Source organism: Molothrus ater, chromosome 5 (genome assembly GCF_012460135.2).
Source record: "Molothrus ater isolate BHLD 08-10-18 breed brown headed cowbird chromosome 5, BPBGC_Mater_1.1, whole genome shotgun sequence".
Taxonomy (NCBI): Eukaryota; Metazoa; Chordata; class Aves; order Passeriformes; family Icteridae; genus Molothrus; species Molothrus ater.
In genome coordinates, this window is record NC_050482.2 from 55,872,026 (window position 1) to 55,894,455 (window position 22,430).

The 22,430-nt window shown below is 44.2% G+C and overlaps 1 protein-coding gene across 3 annotated transcripts in view; it reads right to left on the minus strand.

Annotated features, from left to right (window-relative positions):
* Positions 1-22,430, minus strand: part of PARVB (parvin beta) — a 54,817-nt gene that overhangs the window by 22,633 nt on the left and 9,754 nt on the right. For 2 of the 3 annotated variants that reach the window (XM_036404983.2, XM_036404985.2), the window contains exons 2-4: positions 12,637-12,726; positions 10,713-10,783; positions 628-730 (exon numbers count right to left, since the gene is read on the minus strand). In XM_036404983.2, the coding sequence (XP_036260876.1) occupies positions 628-730; positions 10,713-10,783; positions 12,637-12,726 (264 nt within the window). Of the gene's footprint in view, positions 1-627; positions 731-10,712; positions 10,784-12,636; positions 12,727-15,072; positions 15,179-22,430 lie in introns of those variants that run through there. The other variant, XM_036404984.1, reaches the window with a different exon arrangement.

The following is a 22,430-nucleotide window of genomic DNA, read 5'->3' on the forward strand; positions in this document are numbered from 1 at the left end:
AGTGTGTATTTATACAGAACTGGAAGCCTCAAGCTTTTTTGTTTTCTAAAAGCATCCGCATAAACCACTGGATTATCCTGAGTCTTCTCCACTGTGCTTGCTGCATCAACATACACATTGCAAAGATGGAAGTGGGCTGCAAAATCCCAAATTCTTAAAAGAGTGTATCCCCTCATGTTTCATTCACACAGAGGTGCACATTTTGAGCACATGTCTGTTGTCATTCATTCTCTTTTTCTTTTTTCACCCCCAAAAGTAATACTTTTAATCAGGACCTCAAAACAGCTCTCAGCCCAGACGCTTTCAAAAGCAAAATACACTGACAAAATTTTTGACCACATGGCTTCTGCTTGGCCCCACAAACACAAACCTCTTCACTCCTTTTCTACCCCACACTTCAGCTGCCTGGACTACAGTCAGTCCATGAAACAGATACCTAGGAATTACCTGGATTTCCTCCCCTCTCAGCAGACAGCCTGAGGAGAACAGATGGAGAAGCTGAGGCAGCTTTCAGTGACATCAACCATCTCCCTGAGATGTTGAGTTACTGCAAAGTCTGCAGCTTTGGGAGAGGTTAATTTTGGGCCCTCCCAGTCTTTGGTGTCACCTTCTCTGATAGGGACTCACCCAGCAGCTTTTGCAGCACCTGCCCATCATACAGGTCCTCTTCAAGCTGTTTGACAATGATTCTCTCCTCCACCAGCACATCATTAATCCAGTCAATTAGAACCTGCAAGCACAGAAAAAGGAGGCAAATGTTTAAAATCAACCAAAATACATTCCTTTCATTCAAGGCAGTAATTAGGACTATAAAATAGATGAACTGCAAGCATATTTATGTATTTCCAATTTGCAGGGATGAGACCTGAATGAAAAAAATAAAATAGAATAAAAGCATCTGATTGTCCCTTATTGTTTTTAATTCAGGTCTTGACAACAGGACAAGGCATTTTATCCTCAGCTATTGTGGAATACAAAAGTCCAATTAAAATCTTGGTCAAATGGGTCTGATAATAATTTTACCATCTTAACAGTTCCCATATGCTGACTACCATAACTATGAAAATAATTCAGTCATCTGTAAAACTGGAATGAGCATAAAGAATCTTTAAAAAGAAAAGGAACTGAGCTAAATCTCCCAGGTGCCAAAGACACTTATTTCTGAACAGTTACAGGAAAACAAGCCTTGACTGTTTGAAGCTGGTAGCAACATTCTCCTCCAATTTACTACTCGGAAATTTAAATTATTTTCACAAAAATAGCACAGTTCTGTGGGAAGAGACACAATGTTAGCTCCTGCTACTTCCTAGGTTCTGTAAGATAGGAGTATTGCCAATCACAGATGTGAAAAATCCATTGACTAGAACCACCTGAAACAATAAGCTTAATTTAAAGATTCTGTAATCTTTAGTTTGCATTCATACAAAGTTGCAGATTCTTTTAATTCACTTCTGATTAGACCCCATATTTCTGCCTCTTCTTGGCAATTGTGATGGCTAAGAAGGTTTTATTATACAAGAGATTGTGAAACTAAAGCAAATAAACAAAATATATGCAGGCTTGCAGGGGAAAACAGCCACCCTGGGACTCCTAGGGAAAAAGAGCATTTGAATATGTTGGGCACGAGGACATTCAGCCTGGCTGCTGATGTTCATTCAACCTAAAAACCTCAAATAAATCTGGCTAGGCTAAGTGACCATGAAAAGGTTTACAAACCAAACATGAAACACTAATGCTTCATGTACCTCTAATCCATGTTGTCGCAGACATCTTTCATGAAAAATCCTTTCTTAGGATTTTTCCTTGTGACAAGCTGCAGTTCAGCAACCAAAGTAAACAATGGTTATCTGCTGCTGTGGAATGTAACAGGTGATTGGTCTCCTGTGGGTGTTTGGATTTCTTGACCACTCATGGCAGAGCTGGCTCTTGCTCTGTCTGAGACACAGATCTTTGTTATTCATTCTTTTCTATTCTTAGCTTAGCTAGCTGCTGAAGAAACTTTTCCTTTCTATTGCTTTTTAGTATAGTCTTAATGTAACCTATATCATAAAACAATAAATCAAGCCTTCTGATCATGGAGTCAACATTCTCGTCTCTTCTTCATCCTGAAAACCCTTGTGACCACAGTCACAATTGGTGACCCCCGACTGAGGAGGACAATCATCACTTGGTGAGACCACCAGAGGAGCATTGCTGCACTGGGTAAACCCTGAATGTGTGGCATTGATGGTTGCTTCACAAGTGACCACAGAAGTGGATTCTAGCCAGGAGCTGAAGAACTGAAGATCCGAATTTGGACAGAGTTCACAGCAAGGCTGACCACAAAGGGAACCTTCTGAAAAGCCTCCAGGAAGATGTTCGGAAAGCTCAGCAGCACCGTGCAGATAGCCAGAGAGTCCTGGACACTGTCACAAGGTACTGTTGGTTTTTCCCCTCCTAAAGATGAGGTCAGTCGCAGTTTGTGGCTGCTCATCTGGAGGACTCCTCCCCTAGAGGATGAGGTTCCATTCTCCCCTTCAGAGGAGAAACTTATTGCCCTCTGGCAAAAATGGGGTGAAGAGGACAGAATTCTCCTGTCGGAGACAGATCTCTATGAGTTTTTTCGATGGGCAAAGCTCTTTGGGTTTTTTACGAATGTGCTATATGCCCTCGATGTGTTTGTCTGGGAGTGTATGGGCTCCATTTTCCAATTCTTTTTATACCGGGGGTTCGGATGCCCCTCGATTTATCCAACCTTTTTGAAGCTCTTTCTAGTCTTGAAACGGAGAGCAGCTGTTTTTCCCTGGATTGCTAACTGCAAGGGCAAAGCCCCGTTCCCCCCAATTCCGGGGGAAGACCCTTTGGAGGGGGACGATCTGCTGCTTTCCAGCCCCCCTGAACCACAGTGGGGGGGCGAAGTTTCGCCCGCAGCCGAAGTTTTTTTTACTGCGTCTTCGGAGCATGCTCAGACGGAGCCGTTTGTTCCCCCCTCCCGTTGCTCTCAGGGGGGATGGGAGTGGGCGGCGCCGCCCCGGCCAGCGCCGCGAGCACCGCCCCGGCCAGCGCCACGGGCACCGCCCCGGCCAGCGCCGCGGGCGCTGCCCCAGCCCGCCCCGCGGGTGCGGGCGGTTCCCCCCGCGGCCCGTCCCGCGGCCGCCCCTCCGGGGGAGCCTGTGGGCGTTCCAGCCGCGGTTCCACCGGCTTCCCTGCCTGCATCTATCTCAGAGACACCGCTTCCCGCGGCTGCGCCGATGTTGCTGGGCAACAGCGATCCACCGCTCCCCCCGGCCGTCCCGCCGCCTTCTGCGACTGCGGTTCCGCGGCCGATGTCAGAGTCCGGCGCAGAAGAAGCTGCTGACCCCGTGCCGCCCCCGCCGCCTCCCCAGGCGGCCCCGCTGCCCGCCCCTGCGGGGACTCCGTTCTCCATGTCCGCGTCAGAGGCTGCCTTGGAGTCGGCGGCAGCAGCAGAGGCGCCTCCTGCATCCAGCGTGACTTCCTCCCTGAGTTTTTCGGGTTGTCCCGGGGCTGCCCCTACGGGGCGAGCTGGGACAGGGGAAGAGGGCGTCAGCCTGTCCTTCCGTGGAGGAGGCATGGCCCGACAGCTGGCTGTGGGCGCAGCGCGACTGCCTGTTTTCAAGATCAGCATTCTTGGCGGGTTGGGGGGTGTTTGGTCTGGGTTTTCCCCCTGGGGGATGCGAATCTCTCTGCCGCCCCTCGCGCGCCCCAGCGGCGAGGGGAAGGTGGGTCCCGAAAGTTCTGCCCCTGGTCCCCAGCCCAGAGCGGGTGGCGGTGGTGCCGTGAGGCAGATGGGAGGAACACCTGGTGCATTTGCATTGCAGAGGCAGAGGGCACAGCAGGAAGCGAGCATCGCTTGTCTGCTGTGGGGAAAGGACATCCCCAGACCCGAGACGAAGTTTCTCGGGACAGCTTCTGTCTTCACATTGCCGGCATGCCTCGGTGATTTTGGGGAAAGGAAGCGTTTGGTCACCCCTTCTGCCATTGTACTGGCAGCAGGGTGCGGGTCTGTGCCAATGCAGAGCCTGCCTCGGGGGCTGGGCCTGGGCTGTCTGCCTTGGTTGCTTGGGCCAGGGCCACCTCCCAGCCTCCTGTTGAGTTTGGGGGCTTTGCTTCCCCCTTCTGGTCCTGGGCCACCTTTCAGTGGGCCAGGTCTGGGGTTCCTGATCCTTCCACATGGGCCAGGGCCCCCAAGGGCCTCTCTCTGGCTCCCCTGCTGCTGCTGCTGCTCTTTCCGACAAGACAAACAAAAAAAAAAAAAAAAAAAAAAAAAAAAAATTTAAATTGAATAAAAAAGGGTGAAAGAGCTGGCAGCAGCTCAGAGGCATTGAGGAGCCAGGGATTGGCTTCAGCCCAAGTTGTTCAATGAAGGGCTGTGGCAAGACATTTCAGAAATTTTCTAATTTTCTCAAAATTGTTTGAAGACTGTCAATGGACTTTTGATAAATATTGATGGACCTTTCTGTAGCAAGCCTGTTTCAGGACCAAAAGAAACTTTCAGATATGGCAAAGAGGAACATCTTCAAGCCATGGACTTTTCCTGAAACTCAGCTGCTTGGACTTGAATTTTCTTTGCATTGTTTTTGCATTTTCTTATATTATAGAATTGTTTTAGTAATATGATAGAATTTTATGTTCTACAGGTGAAGAAATTCCCAGTGCATTCCACAGGAGCACTTGAGTGGAGTTTGATTGGCAACAGATAACCTGTCAAGTGTTTGTCTTTTTCTTCGGCATGAGTACAGCAGAGAAAATTACAAACACTTTTTCCTTTTAATTTAACTAAATAAAAAAAGGTGACATGTCGCAGACATCTTTCATGAAAAATCCTTTCTTAGGATTTTTCCTTGTGACAAGCTGCAGTTCAGCAACCAAAGTAAACAATGGTTATCTGCTGCTGTGGAATGTAACAGGTGATTGGTCTCCTGTGGGTGTTTGGATTTCTTGACCACTCATGGCAGAGCTGGCTCTTGCTCTGTCTGAGACACAGATCTTTGTTATTCATTCTTTTCTATTCTTAGCTTAGCTAGCTGCTGAAGAAACTTTTCCTTTCTATTGCTTTTTAGTATAGTCTTAATGTAACCTATATCATAAAACAATAAATCAAGCCTTCTGATCATGGAGTCAACATTCTCGTCTCTTCTTCATCCTGAAAACCCTTGTGACCACAGTCACACCATGTCTCTAGTACTTCCAAAGCATGCTGAAAATACAGAGCTGAAAGTCAGCTCTAAAAATAGGGGCGATGTGTAATTGGCAAGCAAGCTTTGGCTGAGTGATTTGGCAAGTGCTTATTCCATAGAAAACAAGGATCAGCATCAATGCTCACCTAGGTAAATCACCTTTGCCCTCTAAACTGTCCAGAATGATTAAAACCTCAATAATAAAAATTACTCTTCCAAAGATCTGCCTTTGAAAATAAAGGTTTTCTGTTAAGTTATTCACTATTCAATATCATTATCTTTTGTCAGAAGTGGTCTTCTTTCACACAGGTACAAGAGAGGAGGTGAGTGAGGACATATGGATACACAAGGATGAGCTCTGCAGCAGCAACATCATCACCCCATTGCTCCCCCAGGGACAAGTCAGCAAAAGATCACCACAGCTGGAAGCCAATGAGAAGCACAATACTATCTTTCACCTCAAAAACTTCACCAGTTATACAGAAAAATCAGTCCTAGATAACAAGACATCATCTAGAAAGAGATTTTTTTAAAGGTGACTGCCCAATTCCATAATTATACAAGCTTGAAACACTGACATCCATAAAAAAATCAACTGAAGAAATCAAAATCAGAAAAGGTTTAAGTCTTCTGTGAGATTTACAGAACAGGCTTTCAAAAATTATCTGAAGCTCAGCAGAAGATATTTAATATAATCAGATCCCATTACAGACCTGAGGTTGGATTTCAAGAAGTCCTCAAAAGCTTTGTTAAAGGAAGACTCAGGATCTAAACTATTTGAAACCATTAATAAATATTTTATTTTGTTTGTCCTGTGCTGAATGGTATTGAAGTCAGAATCTAGAAAATGCCAAGGAATTATAAATAAAAGACTAGAATGTAAGACCCAATATCCCATTTCCAAGAGTGCAGATACACAGCAGAGGGTCTTAAAAAAGGAAAATATATAGACTATGTGCTAATTAAATGTTTCACAAAATTTAGAACTGAAAAACTTTAAGTAAAAAAACTACAAAAAAGACAAATTAAACAGGTCTAGCCATAATTATTTTATTATTTTCACAGTTTAGTACCCAAATCAAAGAAAAATATCCCAAAAAACATTCTAACTTCTCTACTATTCAGACTACAACTTTAGCTCCACTAAAAATAATGAGTTTGCAAAGGAAAAAAAAATCTAGGTGTTTTTTTCCAACAGCTGTTGAAGACTGTAAAGTACTGCAATGAAAAAAATCCCAAGGCTTTCTTGATTCCTTGATTATGTCTTAATTAGAAACCTGGAAAAGCTTTCAGCACAGATTTTTTTTCTTTTTAACTTTTACAGAGGAAACACCACATTGCTTATTGAAACGATGCAGGTGCAGAAATAGTTTCTGACTCTGCTCACGGAACATCAGCTCTCTCCAGTTCTTCGTGATTTCTCCTTCATAAAAATGCAGAAGCAGGAAATATTCAATAACCTGAATGTCTCAAAATTTTAACAGCCTGACACAGGCACATTGGTGCTTGGTGGGAAGCAGACAAGAGCATCTCCTATGCATGAAAAGATGCTTAACCTCGATGTGTCTAGTCTCATACGCTACCCATTTCTTCCTTCCTGTGCTTGCACTTCATACAGCTCAATATTACATTTGGACTCATAAAAAGCTGCTTTTCTATAGCCTTCTATAATATTTAGGGCTAGTAGCGTGGTTTTAAAAATTTAATACGATATTCTGATGTCCTCACAACTGTGCCTGACATTTCCTGCACATCTGCACTCATCTAAGGCACTTTTGAACTGGGCCAAATGCTCAGACACATGCACTCATAGCTGCAAAAATTCAGAGTTCAAGGGCATAACGACCCCACAGTCACCACTGTACAGTAGTAGAAAAAATGCAAAACAACTCAAAATACATGAACACATCTGGCACAGTGGGAAAACAGGAAGCCCAGCCACCAAAAACAGCCCAGAAAGAAAACCCTGGCTTCAATGACCCACTTCCCCTCAGCTTCTGGGGAAATCAGGAAGCAGAGATCAAAGCTATGAAACTGGCTTCAGGGCTGAGCATGAAAATTAATAGCAAAAATTCACATTCAGGCCTCGTGGCTAAGCACAAAGCACTGGCATCCTCTAAACAAGGGGAAGGCCTCCTGTTGCCAAAAGCAGATCACAGAGCATTTAGGGAGCTCAGTTTCATCTGGTCACATGTGACAAACCACACGTCAAAGGACAGTGGCCTCATTTTGGTTTTCTCTTTACCTCAGTAAATCTAAAAAAAGCCATAAAACCAGAGATGGGAAAAGTTGGTATCTTCCAGGACAGCGAGCGTTTTACTACAAATGAGAATGATTACTCTTTTAAGGCAGTGTCCAGAGCAGCAGTGTTTGGATCTGTATAAAGTTTAGATGAGTCTTTTAAAGGCTAGAAGTTGTTGCAGTTCTAAATCAATCTTACAGAAATCTTTGCAGGGAGGAAAACCACCTTACAACTGTGGCTTGCTTTCTGTGGCCAAGGCACTTTCAGACAGGAACCAACTCTTGCAAGCCGATGGTCTAAAATTTTGCATTCAATTAGCCGAAGCTCTTTCTCATATTTTTCTTAATGAAATACAGAAAATGAGCAAATATTGGACAACAAGTAAAAGAAGCTGACATATTTCAGACGCTACAAATAGAGCATTTTGTGAATGCAATATTTATACACACATATAAAAAATAGCAGTAACTCATCTCTTTCCCTGACCTGAATTTTCAGTTTTAGGTCTGTTCAACCATCTACCAAATTTTCATTACACACTGGGCAACTGAAGTGAGTTTAAAAAAGCTGCTGGTCAGAGAGGGAACTTTGCTGAACACTTCATACTGACAAACTGTGACTATTTTTAGTAAACTGTCCATGGTGATAGTATACAACACTTACAGGCATAATGGTTTTCATATGTGCAAGAAGACTTAAAGCAGGTATTTTCACATCCCCAACTAAGCAGCCTTCAACAAGGAGATTCTCTGTATATTTGCTTTACTACGAGAGAGGAATGAGGTTTTTTCTTGTGTTTTTCATCTGCTGGTGTCTGTATGACCACAATGCTGTACAGTCTGTCCCTCTAGAGTTACAAAGGCTCTGTCAAAATCACTTCCAAATGCCCAATCCACAGTACATATAATTCCTATGGCATGGAGTTAGCAGAAATTAAACCAACATTTGGTGGAGACAAAGAGGTACTAAAGCAGTGCCAGCAGCAGATATCTCTGCTGCTTCTTTGCACTGAGATCCATTTACCCCACTGCATTCAACTGGCAGGACAGAAACACTCAGCATCAGTAATGGCAAGCTGTTGGCACGTCTAACTCTGGTGCTGAAAGAGACCTGGGCTGGCCCCCAATGAAATTGAGTTCCACTGCCAGCTTTGAAAAGACACCAGGATCTGCTGCTGCTATTGGCACATTCCTGTCTGAGGGGAAAGAGAGAGAAGGAACCACTTGGAACTATAAAAACCTCCATCTATTCAAGTTCTCACTCCTCACTAGTCCATGGAGACCTTTCCTTTCAGGCTCTGCAGGGCAGACACTTTTCTGCTGGCTGAGTTTCTAAAGCACAGCAATTCTCATCCAGCACTGGAGCTCTGGAAAATGCCATTACCACCAAGGAACAGAAAACAAAGAATAAATTACTCTTTTTTTTTCATTATCCAAACTCTGTAGTATAAAGCAAGTTTTGCCAGCATAATTCAAACCTCCCCTTGGCTTACAGACTGACACCAACACAGTGTGAATTCACACCAACACCGCTGAATCTCTATAAAAACTCTAACTGCGGAGAAGTATGCAACTTATTAGCAATTACCCAAATTACATAGGCATTCTACAGAACACATTTCTCCTTCGGAGATGATCCCAAGGAAACAATCTCTAGTTCCATGCTGCTCCCTGCACCAGCTGATCCCATTCCATTGGAACCTCTCTCCTTGTGCAAGTGTGAACTGGCCTAGTGACGCTGAACCTGATTCTGCAATACACTCAAACATTATCCTCAAGCATCGTTCTGGCCCTGGTTTTCATTCCTCCTGGAGGATTTCAGGTTTTTAATCTGAAAAAAAACCCCAAACCTTGCTGGACTCCAGCATCTAGGGAAGACTCAAACTTGTATTAAACTCAGGAGGAAAATACACAATTTAAAAGCAATTGCAGTCTCCATATCAAGTTTCCTGAATCACAGAGTACATCTGGTTCCTCCACTGCAATGACTCTTGTTCAGATGATAATATCACTGCTCCACTAGCAGAGAAACCACATTACATTCTGAGAGGGTGATGCAAGACCACTGCACCTTTGAGAGAATTAATGGATTTAGGTACTAACAAAGAAAGAATGTGCAGTCACTTAATTTAAAACCACAATGTACTCCTGGTGAATTAGAGTAACAGAAATTTGAGCACAGTTCCTTGCTAAGCTCAGTCTGATGTGGTTTTGTGATGCTAAACACATTATTGCAGTGGTAATAACAGATCACTGGGCTTGTTTTAAAGATGTACCAGGCAAGTAGTTTGCTGAGGCATTTGCTGAAGCAGTTGGCTTTGGGGAAGCAGCCAGTGTGTCTGCAGCCAGAGTGCATCAGGTTTTCTGCAGGGAATATGCTCAGCCCCCTCTCAGGAAATGATATACACTATCCAAAGTTTTCATAGCCCCACAGATATAGCTGGATTGTCGTTTCCTACAAAATTATTTTTAGAATTACTTTAAAGAAATGAAGCAAAAGTGCAGTGGGAGGTGTAACACCAGCACAATACTTTTTTGAAAGAGATCCCACTTGTTCAGGCTTGCCATCCCTTCTCTTCATGCTCAAGCTTGCCCTATGTAAACCCCAACAACTTTCTGCATAGAAAAGGCTCTCCTAAACACAAGTCCTTCAAGAGCATGCCCTCTGTCATGCCAGGCAGGAACTATGGGCACTGCTGAGTCAGGAAGTCTCATGTAACATCGGCACATCTGGGCACACCGTATCAACACCTAGGGCAGTTGTGTCCAGCAACAAGACAGACTCAGAACCAGCTGTCCCTGACCCAGCACACAGGTAAACTGGGTACAGAATGTAAGGCAAGAAGAAACTCAGTTCCAATTTTCCCAGAACACAAGAGGTTCCTTCCTCGTTCCCCAACATTTCAGTCCTACTCTTTCTTCTCCTGAAACCTCATTAATGCTTTGCAGAGCTCCTTCCCAGCTTTCAGAAAAAGAAGGTACCTACATCTTATGTGCAGGGACTGCAGACAGACTCAAACCAAGCACTGATCCTTGCTGTCATCATCATAAGGATAGAAATGGACAATGGAGCTTAACTCCATAACTCCATGGGCACCCTGACATTCAGCCTTTCCTTGTCCCTCTCACTGTTGCTTTTAGCCTTACCTTGTTGTTAACCTTGCTCTCAGTTTCTACAGCTACATTCCAGTAACAAGTTGCCATTCCTCAACTATGTTCTTGGCTGACCAGCTTGCAAATTACTCCAGCTCACTAGTTAAAGGTTTGAAGAAGGACCAAAGATTGATTTCCTACCTTGATCAGCTCCTTGAACTTGGGGTCTTCTTTTGAGTTAGGATCGATCATAGTGCGTTCCTCATTCTCCTCTGTTCAAGTAAGAGGGGAAACCTTAGTGAGATCCACTTCAAATGTACACTGCTGAAACTGCAACAACTCCACACCATTAAGGGGCTCATCAGCTGACTGAGAAATGGCAGTGCCTACTCATCCTCTCAGCCAGGGGATGTCCAATGACCCCAGTGTCAGGCAGTTTTAGAGACACACAGAATGACAGCACAGCCCCACTTCCCTAAACCAGGATTGTCTCCCCTGACCTTCCCCTGCTCTAGCCCTGCCCTATGCAGAATGCTTCAGGAAAATCCCTGTCCTGATGTGGGGCACATTCATAGTAACACACCAAAAAACACAGTGAACTACTTTTCTCCCTCTCCTCAGTTTGAATTTAAGTTCTAACTGAAAACACCTGTCCCAAATTGCAGCACCTGGAAGAAAAGAGTGAGCTTAATGCACTACATTCAGTGCAGTTGCTGAGATTTGGGCTGAGAGTTTGTGCCTCCACTCTCTGGTTCCCCAAAACTTGGTCACACATGTGCTCCTGAGTGCAGGAACTCCTCAACCTTTGATTAAGCTTATGAAATAGAATTACCCCACTTTATATCAGCTGTACTGGTGCATGGGGGAAGAACATAAAATAGATTTCACAGGTATAAAGTCTTCCGTTTCTTCTGCTGATGAGTTGTGTGAGGAGTGCTAATGGCCAGAAGGCAGGCCATATACAATCCAATTTTCCTATTGATTTTTCAATTCTTTCTTCCTATCAGGACAACAAAGTTTTGGTATCACCCTTGGTCAGGCTATTGTCACGCTGCTCAGTGAACTCCCAAAACCCGGCAGTGACCAGCCTACAGTGACTTCCCACTGCAGAGCCAGACCTCACTGCTGTCAGATGGGAAACATGACACATCCTGCTCATGAGACTGACTAGAGTACTTAGTAACCAGTATCTGACTGGTTACCTTAGACCTCACCCACACATTTTGGCGTCAGTATTTTCCAGGACTCTTCATTTTTATCGAAAAAATAAGACTGTGCTACCTAAACACACTTGAAAAATTTTCACAAACCAATGAATAAAACATGAATTCTTTTGCTGCCTTTTTTCCCACCCTGTTCCTTTACTTCCTCATTACTGCCTAGGGTGAGTTCAGGCAGTCCATCATAAGGAAGTGACACCCACTACACAACCAAAACACTAACCCTGAACGGGACTTGACCCATAACAGAACATGATTTACCACAAAACTCGTGGTGATCATGTCTTTGCAGGACAGGCCTTCAGCAGAAGTTCTGCATCTTCTAAAGACATACCCAGCTTTAGTGGTATCCAGAAGAAATCACTGGAGACATTCCCGGTCCAGACATATCAACACAGAACAACCAACACTTCACCCACATCTTAGAAAAAGCACTTTGCATTTCCTACTACTCTCCTAATCAGAAAATCCAATGAATAACACCTTCTCAGTTTAATTTCCTATTTTATTATTTATCCTGATGTCTGATTTACTCTTTCATAATTAGCTTGCTTCAACCAATTGCTAGATTAAGAGATATGTGGCCAGGAGAGACAAAAGTGGTTTATTTCAACAAGTTTTAACACTTTTTGCTTTTAAATTATGCTGTTTCTCTTGTAGGGACTCAGAGTGAGGGAATGGGGATGGACATGGGAGAGAGTCCATAAACTACCTTGCTTGGCACTGCTCTTCAAACTCCATTTAGCCTTTTTAATTTCCAGTCTACAAGTAATATTCAACCTTTTTCAGTTGTCATTTCCAATCCTCTCAGCTCCAACTGGACAATCTACATTCAGCACTGAAGCAATGATGTGGGGGCCACAATGGCCCCCTTCACAAACCATCCCTGCAGCACGAAACTTTACCTAATAGTGTGTCTTCTGGATGGATGTCCACAGTGCTTGGGTTCATTGGTGCATTGATGGCATTTTTACCTTCTTCTTGGAGGTCACTCACTGGATAGAAGAAAAAAAAACAACAGAAAGAATGTAATAAATGCAGAGTTGGTGTATATGTAGGGGTTGGGGACAGCGTTCATAATAACAGACAACATCTGGTAGATCCATTTTAGAACAGGACCACAGTTTATGGCATGAAGAACTGCAGCCACAGTGGAAAATAAAATCCAAGTAACATCCTTTTACAGCTTCCTATTAAACAGAGCTACTACAGAAGTGGCTGGAAACTTTTAAAAAGAAAACCAATTCTGTGTAAGAACAAGCTCGGAGTGCTTGTTTCTCCAGAAGGAAGAGGTGTGAGCTTTGCCTGCAGGACAGGCCCAGCCTAGAGCAGACATCAAACTGTAAAAACAAACCCCTTTCTTACAGCACAACCACTCATCACCACCCTTTCCAGCTGCAGAACATGCAACTTGCTACTGGCCTTCTTAAATCCTCAGAGAATCCCAGGCAGACCCACCAAATAAGGATGAAAATGCATTTAATTCCAGTGTTGCCACTTGATAAAATAGATGTGCCATGATCTGGTGAACACAAATTGGAATTTTTCTACTTCAAGCTGTCCTAAACTTACAACTCTCATTGGCAAGCTCAGTAAAGCATGCTTCATAAATAAAATGGATGTTGAAATACTTCCCTGCATCCTGCCATTAGGAAGGAACTAAACTTGAGGGCAAACACTGAATAGTTCTTCAGTATTTTCCCAGAGCTTGTCAGTAAGAAAAGTACCAGCATTGCTGTAACACTTTCACATCCTCCAAGGCACATCTCCCCTTGAACTCAGATGACATTCATTGGCATGAAACCACAACAGCCCTGTACTTTCAGTGACAGTTCTGTGTAAGCATGAACTAAAATGACTTGTGGCTGGATTTGTGGTAGTGCAGTCTCCTTTGGGAGGGGTCCCACACTCTTTTCAGGAAAAAGCAAGGACTTTGAGATAAATAAGGTTTGCTAGGCAAACTTTTCTCAGGAAAGAAAAGGAGGAACAGTTAAATAATGGTCACAGTGTCCCTGCAAGCTCTCCCCTTCAAGAGCAGCCGTTATTTCCCTTTCCCACTGGAAAAACATTCCACAGGCTTGACATTAGCATGCAGTCTGTGAAGGTTACAAAACCCTGTTTCAGGACTTGCTGTTTTTCTACCCCATAGAAGTGGAAAAGACAGAGATCCTACTGCCACAGATGAGGACAGGGAAGAAGAATACACTGCAATCCCCACTCCTTCCCTCACAGAAAATTGAAACAGGTACTTAAAACAAGTTCTCACATTTCTTAAGTGCAGTCTCAAGAGGTACTTAATTCTGGTTCACAACATGGTACTGATCACCACTAAAATCCTCGTTATGGAGTGCAAGCAATAAACCCCAGTCTTGTATTTTGAGACCAGATGGTTTATGTCCCATGGTTCCCCACTGCAAACAGAACACAACATCCTCAGGCCGAGATTTTTCCTCCTGAATAAAGATGCTGGTACAGAAATTCTTAAGTTCCCCTTTTCAGCATTCCTTCTCATTTTCTTGAAAAAGTCCACAAACAAAAAAGTCAGGGAGCAAGAAGGCTTCATACAACAGATCAAACCAGCTCTAACAACTTGCCTTACCCAGCCCTGCTTGCATTATTCCCAACTGGAACTTTCTCAACCCAACAACTCCTACATTATGACGCCACCAGGAGGCATAAGACTATTCACGTGAAAACTGAGGTTTGATTTTTAAAACCCTGCTAGGACTCTAAATGTCCAAATTTCAATTAAGTCAGACTTATTTAGGAACTACCAGCCTTATTTCTAGATGTAGCACTCTTCATTATCACAGCAGTGCTGTCATTCTGGGAATGCCAAGTGTTCAGTGAGTTCAGGGCATCACTGTTCCCAGTGCTTTGCCAATGCAGAGAGCTGCTAAGTTCCTCTGGGCAGTAAATGCATGGCACAGCGTATGTATATGAAAAAAAAAATGATGCATACATTTCAAGCCAGAATACTTCTAAATGCAGCTAAACTAGATTTATTCCCAGAAGTTCAAGTAAGGTGATGCACTTACTCTATTTTAAAAGTTATCTCTACTCTTCCTAACAAAAATACCTGGTTTCTGAACAATTTACTAAAATGGAAGAAAACATTAATGCAAATTTGTGTATTAAGCCCCCATCCCTCAAGACATGAAGAACCACACAAAACCTTCATACTTGTCTTCAGACCTTGTGCAGCTGTGCCAGATCCCATGGGACCAAAACACCTCTGTCACCTCTGCCAGCAGAAAGCTTCCCAAAGCTGCCTCCCAGGAAGAGCCCAGCACACCAGGTCCTCATTAAGAGATTCCTGCCACAGAGGAAGTGTTTCCTACCTCCCTTTTTGCGCCTCCTGCACAGCAGTCCAGCCATCCCGGCCCCAGCAGCAAGGACAGGTCACAGACAGAGCCCATGGGGTGTCTGAATGCTGACGGAACGGCAGCAACTGGATACGGCACTGCCACCTCCAGACTGCCAAACCCCGCTAATTTGGGCACGGTGACACGGGAGCAGGCACTAAGATCAGCTCCCATCTGCTGGGGCCGGGGGCCAGGAGGGCGGACACAGCACTTGGCTGTGGTCCCAGACAGGAATCCCTCCCTGTCCCAAGAGAGCCCAGCACCTGCCTTGGCCCAGCCTGGCTGCCTAAGGGCAGGCACCTAGGGATGCTGTTTGCTGTGCATGGAGCTTCCCAAGCAAGTCACCCGCACCTTCTGGTGAGGGCACAGCTGGGTTGCCATGGCTGGCCCCAAGGGACACGCAGGTTCCCAGAGACAGCGTGCAGACAGGCACCTGCACTCAGGAACACAAATTTTCCAGGGCACTCCCCACACCTGCAGCACTCCAGAAGCCTTTCACGCTGCACTGGAACAATGCTGAGGACTTTTTCCCTGCTCACTGCCCACCCCCCCCCCAGTATTCACTTATCACTGCTGAGCAAAGAAACAGAAGCAGGAAAGGAAACAGAGCAACAATGCTGGAAAGAAAAGAGACCCCACAAATGAGCAAGCCGAGGCAGTTATAATCAGGATGGAGCAACAGGTACATTTCTGAGAACCCAACAGGTATTTTAATGCAAATGTACAACAAAGAATGGCTTTCAGCCCATGCCTTCACAAACCCAAAGGTACTGTAGAAGATCATGGATATTAAAAGATTGGCAAGTACCAGCAGCAGTGACTTTGCTGTGAGGCTTATACCAGAGCTGTCCATGCAAGAGGCAGTGACTGAAGAGCAGAGCTGTACTTGCACAACAAGTTACAGTCATGACAGGTCCCACATGAGGTATTACTGCTCCTTGCCTGCCCAGTCACAGGGCTCCTTCTTTTCCCCTTCCCTTCCCCACAGGGAACAGCTTCCCCTGTGGTGATGGCACAGGTGTTTTGCTCTCTACCCAATGCTGGTGTAAAACACCTTTCTCTAAAGCCGTATCATTCCATTTCAGAGACCAGTCACAGCAAACATGCAGCATGAAGGGGTAGGACATTGAGAAGAGGCTGAAGGAGCACAGCTTAAACCAGACTGGCTTTCAGCAAAAACCCTGTGTTTTCCCCTAAACTAGAAATTTAAATTCACATGAAAAGGTCACTGCTCTACTGGTCCCCAGGAAAGCAGCAGGGGTTCCTTGCAGCCCTGCAATATTTTGACAATCTCCTGGCAGTGTCAGCAGTCAACATGATTAAGTCACACTGGAAGCTGTGCAGGCCTTTCAAACAAATAAATAGAATGATCAGATCACACACACAGACACACAGAACAGAGCACTAGATCTGTAAGCCAGGCAGGCTGTTTCAGACATGGGATTACAGACAAGCTGCACACAGCAAAAACAATTAGCTACAGAAAGCTGGAAGTGCCACCAGAGCTGTCAAGGATTTCTCAAAAGCCAGGAGATGGCCTTTAAAGTTAGCAGGAACACTATAAAAAGATGTCCCAGCTTTCTCCTTTTTAAAAGAAAGAGTCAACTGATATCAACAGCTTTCTACCTTCACTCTTAATTTGAGTGTAATTTCAATAGGTATCAGCAACAGCACAGGTCACTTCAGTCTTTGCCATTCACAGCCTTGTTATTAAAAATCTGACCACAAGCCTCTGCATCTTACAAAAACAGATGGAAAATACTACTTAATTTTAGCTCTGGTTATTTCTGACTGCAAGGCTGAATCCCACCCTGCAGAAAGCAGCAGCTGTTGTGACACTGATCCCAGAGTTCCTGTGCTTCTCTTTGCATTCAGCCAGTGCCCAGCTGGCTCAGCAGTGCTGCCTGACCACAAATTTTACATGATGCACTTCCTTCTTGTGATTCAATCCTAACTTTGGAAGCTATCAGGCTACTTTGAGGTCCTTGGATGATGATGGTCCTTGCAAATGATCTGTCCAGGTAAGTTTGTCCTTCTCTCTGGTGGGAGAAGCACACAGACAGCAAACTTGCAATGCCCAGGTAATTCAAACTGCACAGGAAGCTCCCTTCCTGCCCCAAGTTCTTAACGCTTCCCAAGTTTCCTCCTTCTCACCAGAGACAAAACTGACCAGCTGCTGCACTTTTTCAGACAGCAACTCACCTGCCTGCATTCATATCCTTATAGTCCAGATCAGCACGTGCAAAATAGAAAGCCCATATTCAGGACCATGCTTGGCCCTTTCACTTACATCTCAGAGGAGAACGTGGATACAGGGCAAACTCCCCTGGTTAAGCAGCAAACCCTTGCATAAAAGATCAGGTATCAGCTGGACCTCCTGCTTTCCATGGAGGAGGTCAGACCAGAAGGCAACAAGTCCCTGAACACACTGCAGTGCCAACCTCTTAACTTGCTCCCCTGTCTATCACAGACTAACACAGGCAGCCATGCCCACAACTACATTTCCACCTGACAGCTAAAACTCTTACAAAAAGTTGTCTGGAAACCTGCAAGCTTTCTAGGCCCATTTAACAAACAGCAGTTTTGCTAAATTTCACATTTTCTATGAAAAATTGATAAACTGAAAGGTTTCAGAACCAGGCTCAAACATGCTGCTACACTGCACTCTTTTCTAGAGACAAACGACACACAGCTCACACTACTGATCACTGCACATTTACAAAAGGCCCTGAGATCTTTTCATACAGGCTGCAGGAGAAAGACAAAGCAGCCATTAACTATAACAGAGAATTAATAATCCCAGGCAGATCAAAGGCAAAGACTTGACCAAATCCACATAAAGGCACTGTATCAAGGGACTGCATTCAAAGCAGAACTGTGGTAAAAAAGCAGATCATTTAAATGCCTCAGCAGGCAAGGCACTTGCAATGGCCAGACTCTGGTACATAAAGAAAGGGAAAGGCATAAAAGAAAAGGGAAAAGCAAAAGCCAAAGGCAACTTTTAGGAAAGGGCTGTAATAATGCTTTTGGTTTAGTTGCAAAGATCAGGCCACACTTGCTTAAGCAGATGTGCTAAAATTTACACAGGTAAGTGTAAGTCTTTCTGCAACTGCCAAAGAAAGATCTCCCCTTATTTCTGCCAAAGGTAAAACGTATCTGCCATGGTAACAGCATATTCAACACTTCAGCCAGCTGGGAACATTTATAAGAAATTTGGGCTTTCTTTTGTTTGCAAGGGTGAAATACTGCTTTTGTATTTTCACAAATAAGAAGGTTTCTTTCTTCTAGGGAGTTGTCTGTGGAAAGAGGATTTCCATTTTTTGGTGGCGTTATGTTGCTGTCTTCATCAGGCAGGGATCCCTTATGGCAAAGAGGCACTCAGACTTCATCTTGAGCCCTACCTGCCACTCACCCCTTCCTTTTGCAGACATTACTGGTTCCAGAAGCCACAGAATGTCACACAGTGGGGAAACTGTGTGTCTGAAAACTAGCCAGATAAGAAAGAGGAAAAAATATAAAGTTAATTTTCACTGTGTGGACACACAAACATTAATGCTGGGCAAAATTAATTAAAAGAGCCAACCAAAAAACCAACCAAACAAAAAAATGACCAAAACCAACCAAAAAACAAACAAACAAACAAAAAAGCCCACTCCACCCCCAGACAGCAGAAATACCAGTGTGGACAAGAATGGTGTTTTAAATATTTGTAAAGTTATACTTAAAAAGATAATAATAGATGGATACCCTCGAGGATGCACAGCAGATACCTTCTACACTCCAGGACATGCACTTGCTTTGTCCTGAATAGATTGCTTCAATCCCAAAGTTTTTTGACTGGGAAAAGCCAGGCAAAAATTAAAGCTGAAGAAAACCTTAAAAACAGCCAGGGAAAGCTACACTCCTTCCCCTGCACCCAAGTTCTCCTTGGAAATGGGGAAAATATACTCTTTCAGCCTCTCCCAGGTATAATTCCCTCCCTCCACAGAAAGGGTCATTTCTCCCCACACAATAATGGTGAATGGTTATGTTCTCCCAAGGACACTGCATGAGCACCAGAACAACTTCCAGCAGAAGGGGAGATATGGAGCCAAATCTGACATATGAGAGCAGAGGGAAAGACAAAGTCTGATAAGAAAAGAAAAGGACTGAAAGAGATTTTGGTCTTGTGTCCACTCCCAGTAGAAAACCATCAAGGCATTTTCAATTCACTGCCATCCATTTTCCATGAAAAACTGTGCTCTCCTAGGAAGTCCTTAGCACTCTCTCAGGCTTTGGTGTACTCCTACAACCACAGCTGAAGGCCACAAGCAGCTGAAGGAACAGCACCCTCACATCTAGGAACTCAGCCCAAGATCCCAAATGAAGCAGGTTGATTTCCACAAGATGCCAAGCAACAACAAGCCTCTTTTAGCCAAAAGCAACTTCAGAAACCAGAATCAACTCACTGCTTAAGGTATCCACATTTAATGGGTCCAGTGAAAGCAAACCACCACGGAAGAGACAGCAGAAGCTGTCAGAAGCAGAGCTAACAGGACTACTCTGGAATAGAGACACCCAACCCATTCATTCAACCCTTGTCTTCTGCAAGAAGAAATCTGAAGAAATTGGGGAGAAAACAGCACTTCAGTTTACAGCCTCCTACAAGCTCTACCTCTGGATCCCACACCCACATCTAATCCTGCAAACTTTATCAAGCAGAACACTCAGCTTCAAAAAAAGTCATTACTGCAGCTCAGGCTAGCATGTTTTACAAGTGACCAGCTTTCCATTCCTCCACCAACTTTCTTCCACCTCCTCCACATGGTTTGGCACTTCGTTTGTAGGTAGGTAAGTGAGTGAACCCCCCCCTTAGTTATCTGCCAAGCCAGTTTCACCTGCCTTATCTTCCTGCTCTCCCCATATCCTTTGCACAGAGGAATGAAAAGGTCACCACCACCACCACCACTACTATGCAAATAGGAGAACATTTTATGCTGTTTGTTCTTCTGGACATGTCAAGAGAAGTACAGAGTAACAGACTCACTTCTAAAGGCACTGATGGCAGGTGAGCAGCAGCAAGGCTCCGTCTTCCACAGCTGACAGGACAGAGCTCAACAGCCAAACTCCAGGGGAATGGAAAGGAGGCTACAGATATGACTTGCACTTCAAAAAAAGCAACTATTTTGCTCGTGGAACATGATTCTACAGGAAGAACAAGCCAAGATAAATGGTTCTGCAGACCACAAAAAGTGCACATGCCTCATTACTGCAGTTGCCCAAATGTCACCCAGAAAGACAAGGAAAACCCTGAAAAACACTTCCATGCAGCAACTCTACTTGCAACACACATTGAGAGCTTGCTAGCAAATACCCAAGGACCAGTGGAGGGACAGGCCATACTCCAAACTAGAAGCTTTACACTAAACACTCAACACAGAGTTTTCAGTGTACCATATCCCGAGGTTGCTCATGTCCAGCTCTACCTTTCCTGCATCCTCCCTGAACTCAGGGCGGTAAGCAGTGTATTAGAACTGAGATGAAAGATCTGTGTAAGTAAAAGCTACAAAATATAAGGGAGTTTTTCTCACTGTTTTCCAGATATGTTATATGAGGGAAATTATTTTACTTCTTGCTTTGAGCAGCAGAGGAGCCTGTCAAGACAAGCACTTCAGTGAAAAGCACTTCAGACCTCACAGTAAAAGCCTGGAACTCAGAGCCCACAACCAGATAAAAGCCAGTCCATGAAGGGAAGGTACAGTGGAGATGGTGGCTGACATAAAAGCATTTAGATGTTTTACTCTGCTGGGTTTAAGTCAGAAATAGCCCCAGAATTTCCTAATGGAGCTGCTGAAGACTTCATAGAAAGAGTGGAGCCCTTCAACTGACTTTGCAGTCCAGTCTCCCAAGCACAGCCCTCAAGGGATATCAAAATGCAATCATGAAACAAAAGCCAGCCAAAGAATCAAATCAAAACAAGTCCAAAGCACAAGAAAACTTTCACAAAGTATCAAAAAAACCTGCCGTTATTTTTATTCATTTACTTAGTCAGCACACCAAAGTTTCATGGGATTTGCAGTTAGAGCTTTCTGTGGTCCCTTTCAAAGCCTTTGCACTGGTAACACCAGGCCCTGTGAGCTAGAAAAGGTGGTGCTTCCGTGGTGCTGGACATCTTAAAGACTTTGAAGCTCAGTTACAGGTCAGTCCCAAACCAGGGAACAGGACACATCCCAAAACATGAGACAAAGAGCTCACACAACGCAGGTGTAGCCCAGAGGATCTTCTCCCTCGTCTTCTGCATCTCTTCTTACTCTGTCCATGACTGCAATGGATATGGAATCTTACACATTCCCCACAGAGAATCACCTGGACAGCTATGCTGCAGCAGGCTAAAGCACCCAACCCCCTGAAACAACAGTGCCCATCTCCTGTGCATTCAGCACAAGAGTGAAATTCCCCAGCTCAGACAGTTTCAAATTGTGTCTGCAGTCTTGGAGAAACTTCTTACCAACCACTGGATCAACAGCAAATGAAGCACTCCACTGAGGATGCCTTCCATCAAGTTTCTGGGTAGTATGGCACCTATACCTAATGCCATTCACAGGAAGAAAAGCCCCTCACTAAAATCTCTTTTATCAGATGGAAACAAATATATAACTTTTTCCCTCAACCATAACAGCAGAGAGTGGATACTAAGGCCAGTCCCTCTCATCTTCCATTACCATCTGTCTCTTTCCTAAAATGGGACCCTCAAAAAACTCAGAAACAGAGAGAAGCTCAGAAAATAGGAGAACATAATCAGAGAAACCTTCCTTGGAAGGACCTAAAAAGTTCAGGTTGAAGCTGGACTGTTGCTGCATTAGGTTAGGTCAGGCACAACAGCTTCTTCCCTTCCACATGCAAAAATAAAACCCAGCCACAGTTTGTGTGGTAGACAGCATCAGATCTGCTTCACAGGCAGTACATCTGGTTTGCTCCTGGCATGGCAGGGCCATTTAGCAGCATAACATCTTGGATGCAATTAAAATCCAGTTTCCCAATGATATGGCTTTATTACATAAGCTTATTTAATTACCTAATTTCATTACCTATGCTTCCAGTTTCAGAGAACTATGAGAGCCAGCAGATCAATATCTGGCTTTAAGTCTGGTTAGGGTCTTGAATTTTGGATTTTTTTTATCATGGATCAGTTTGCGTGACACAAAGCCTGGTGGTGACACATAGGATACATCTGTCTCAAAGAGTCTCTTGGGAGGCAGCTCTGAAGAGAAAATGGGTCCAGGAAGGCTGGACATTCTTCAGGAAAATGGTTTATCACCTTGGAAGGAGGGCAGGCAACTCAGGACGACTACAAG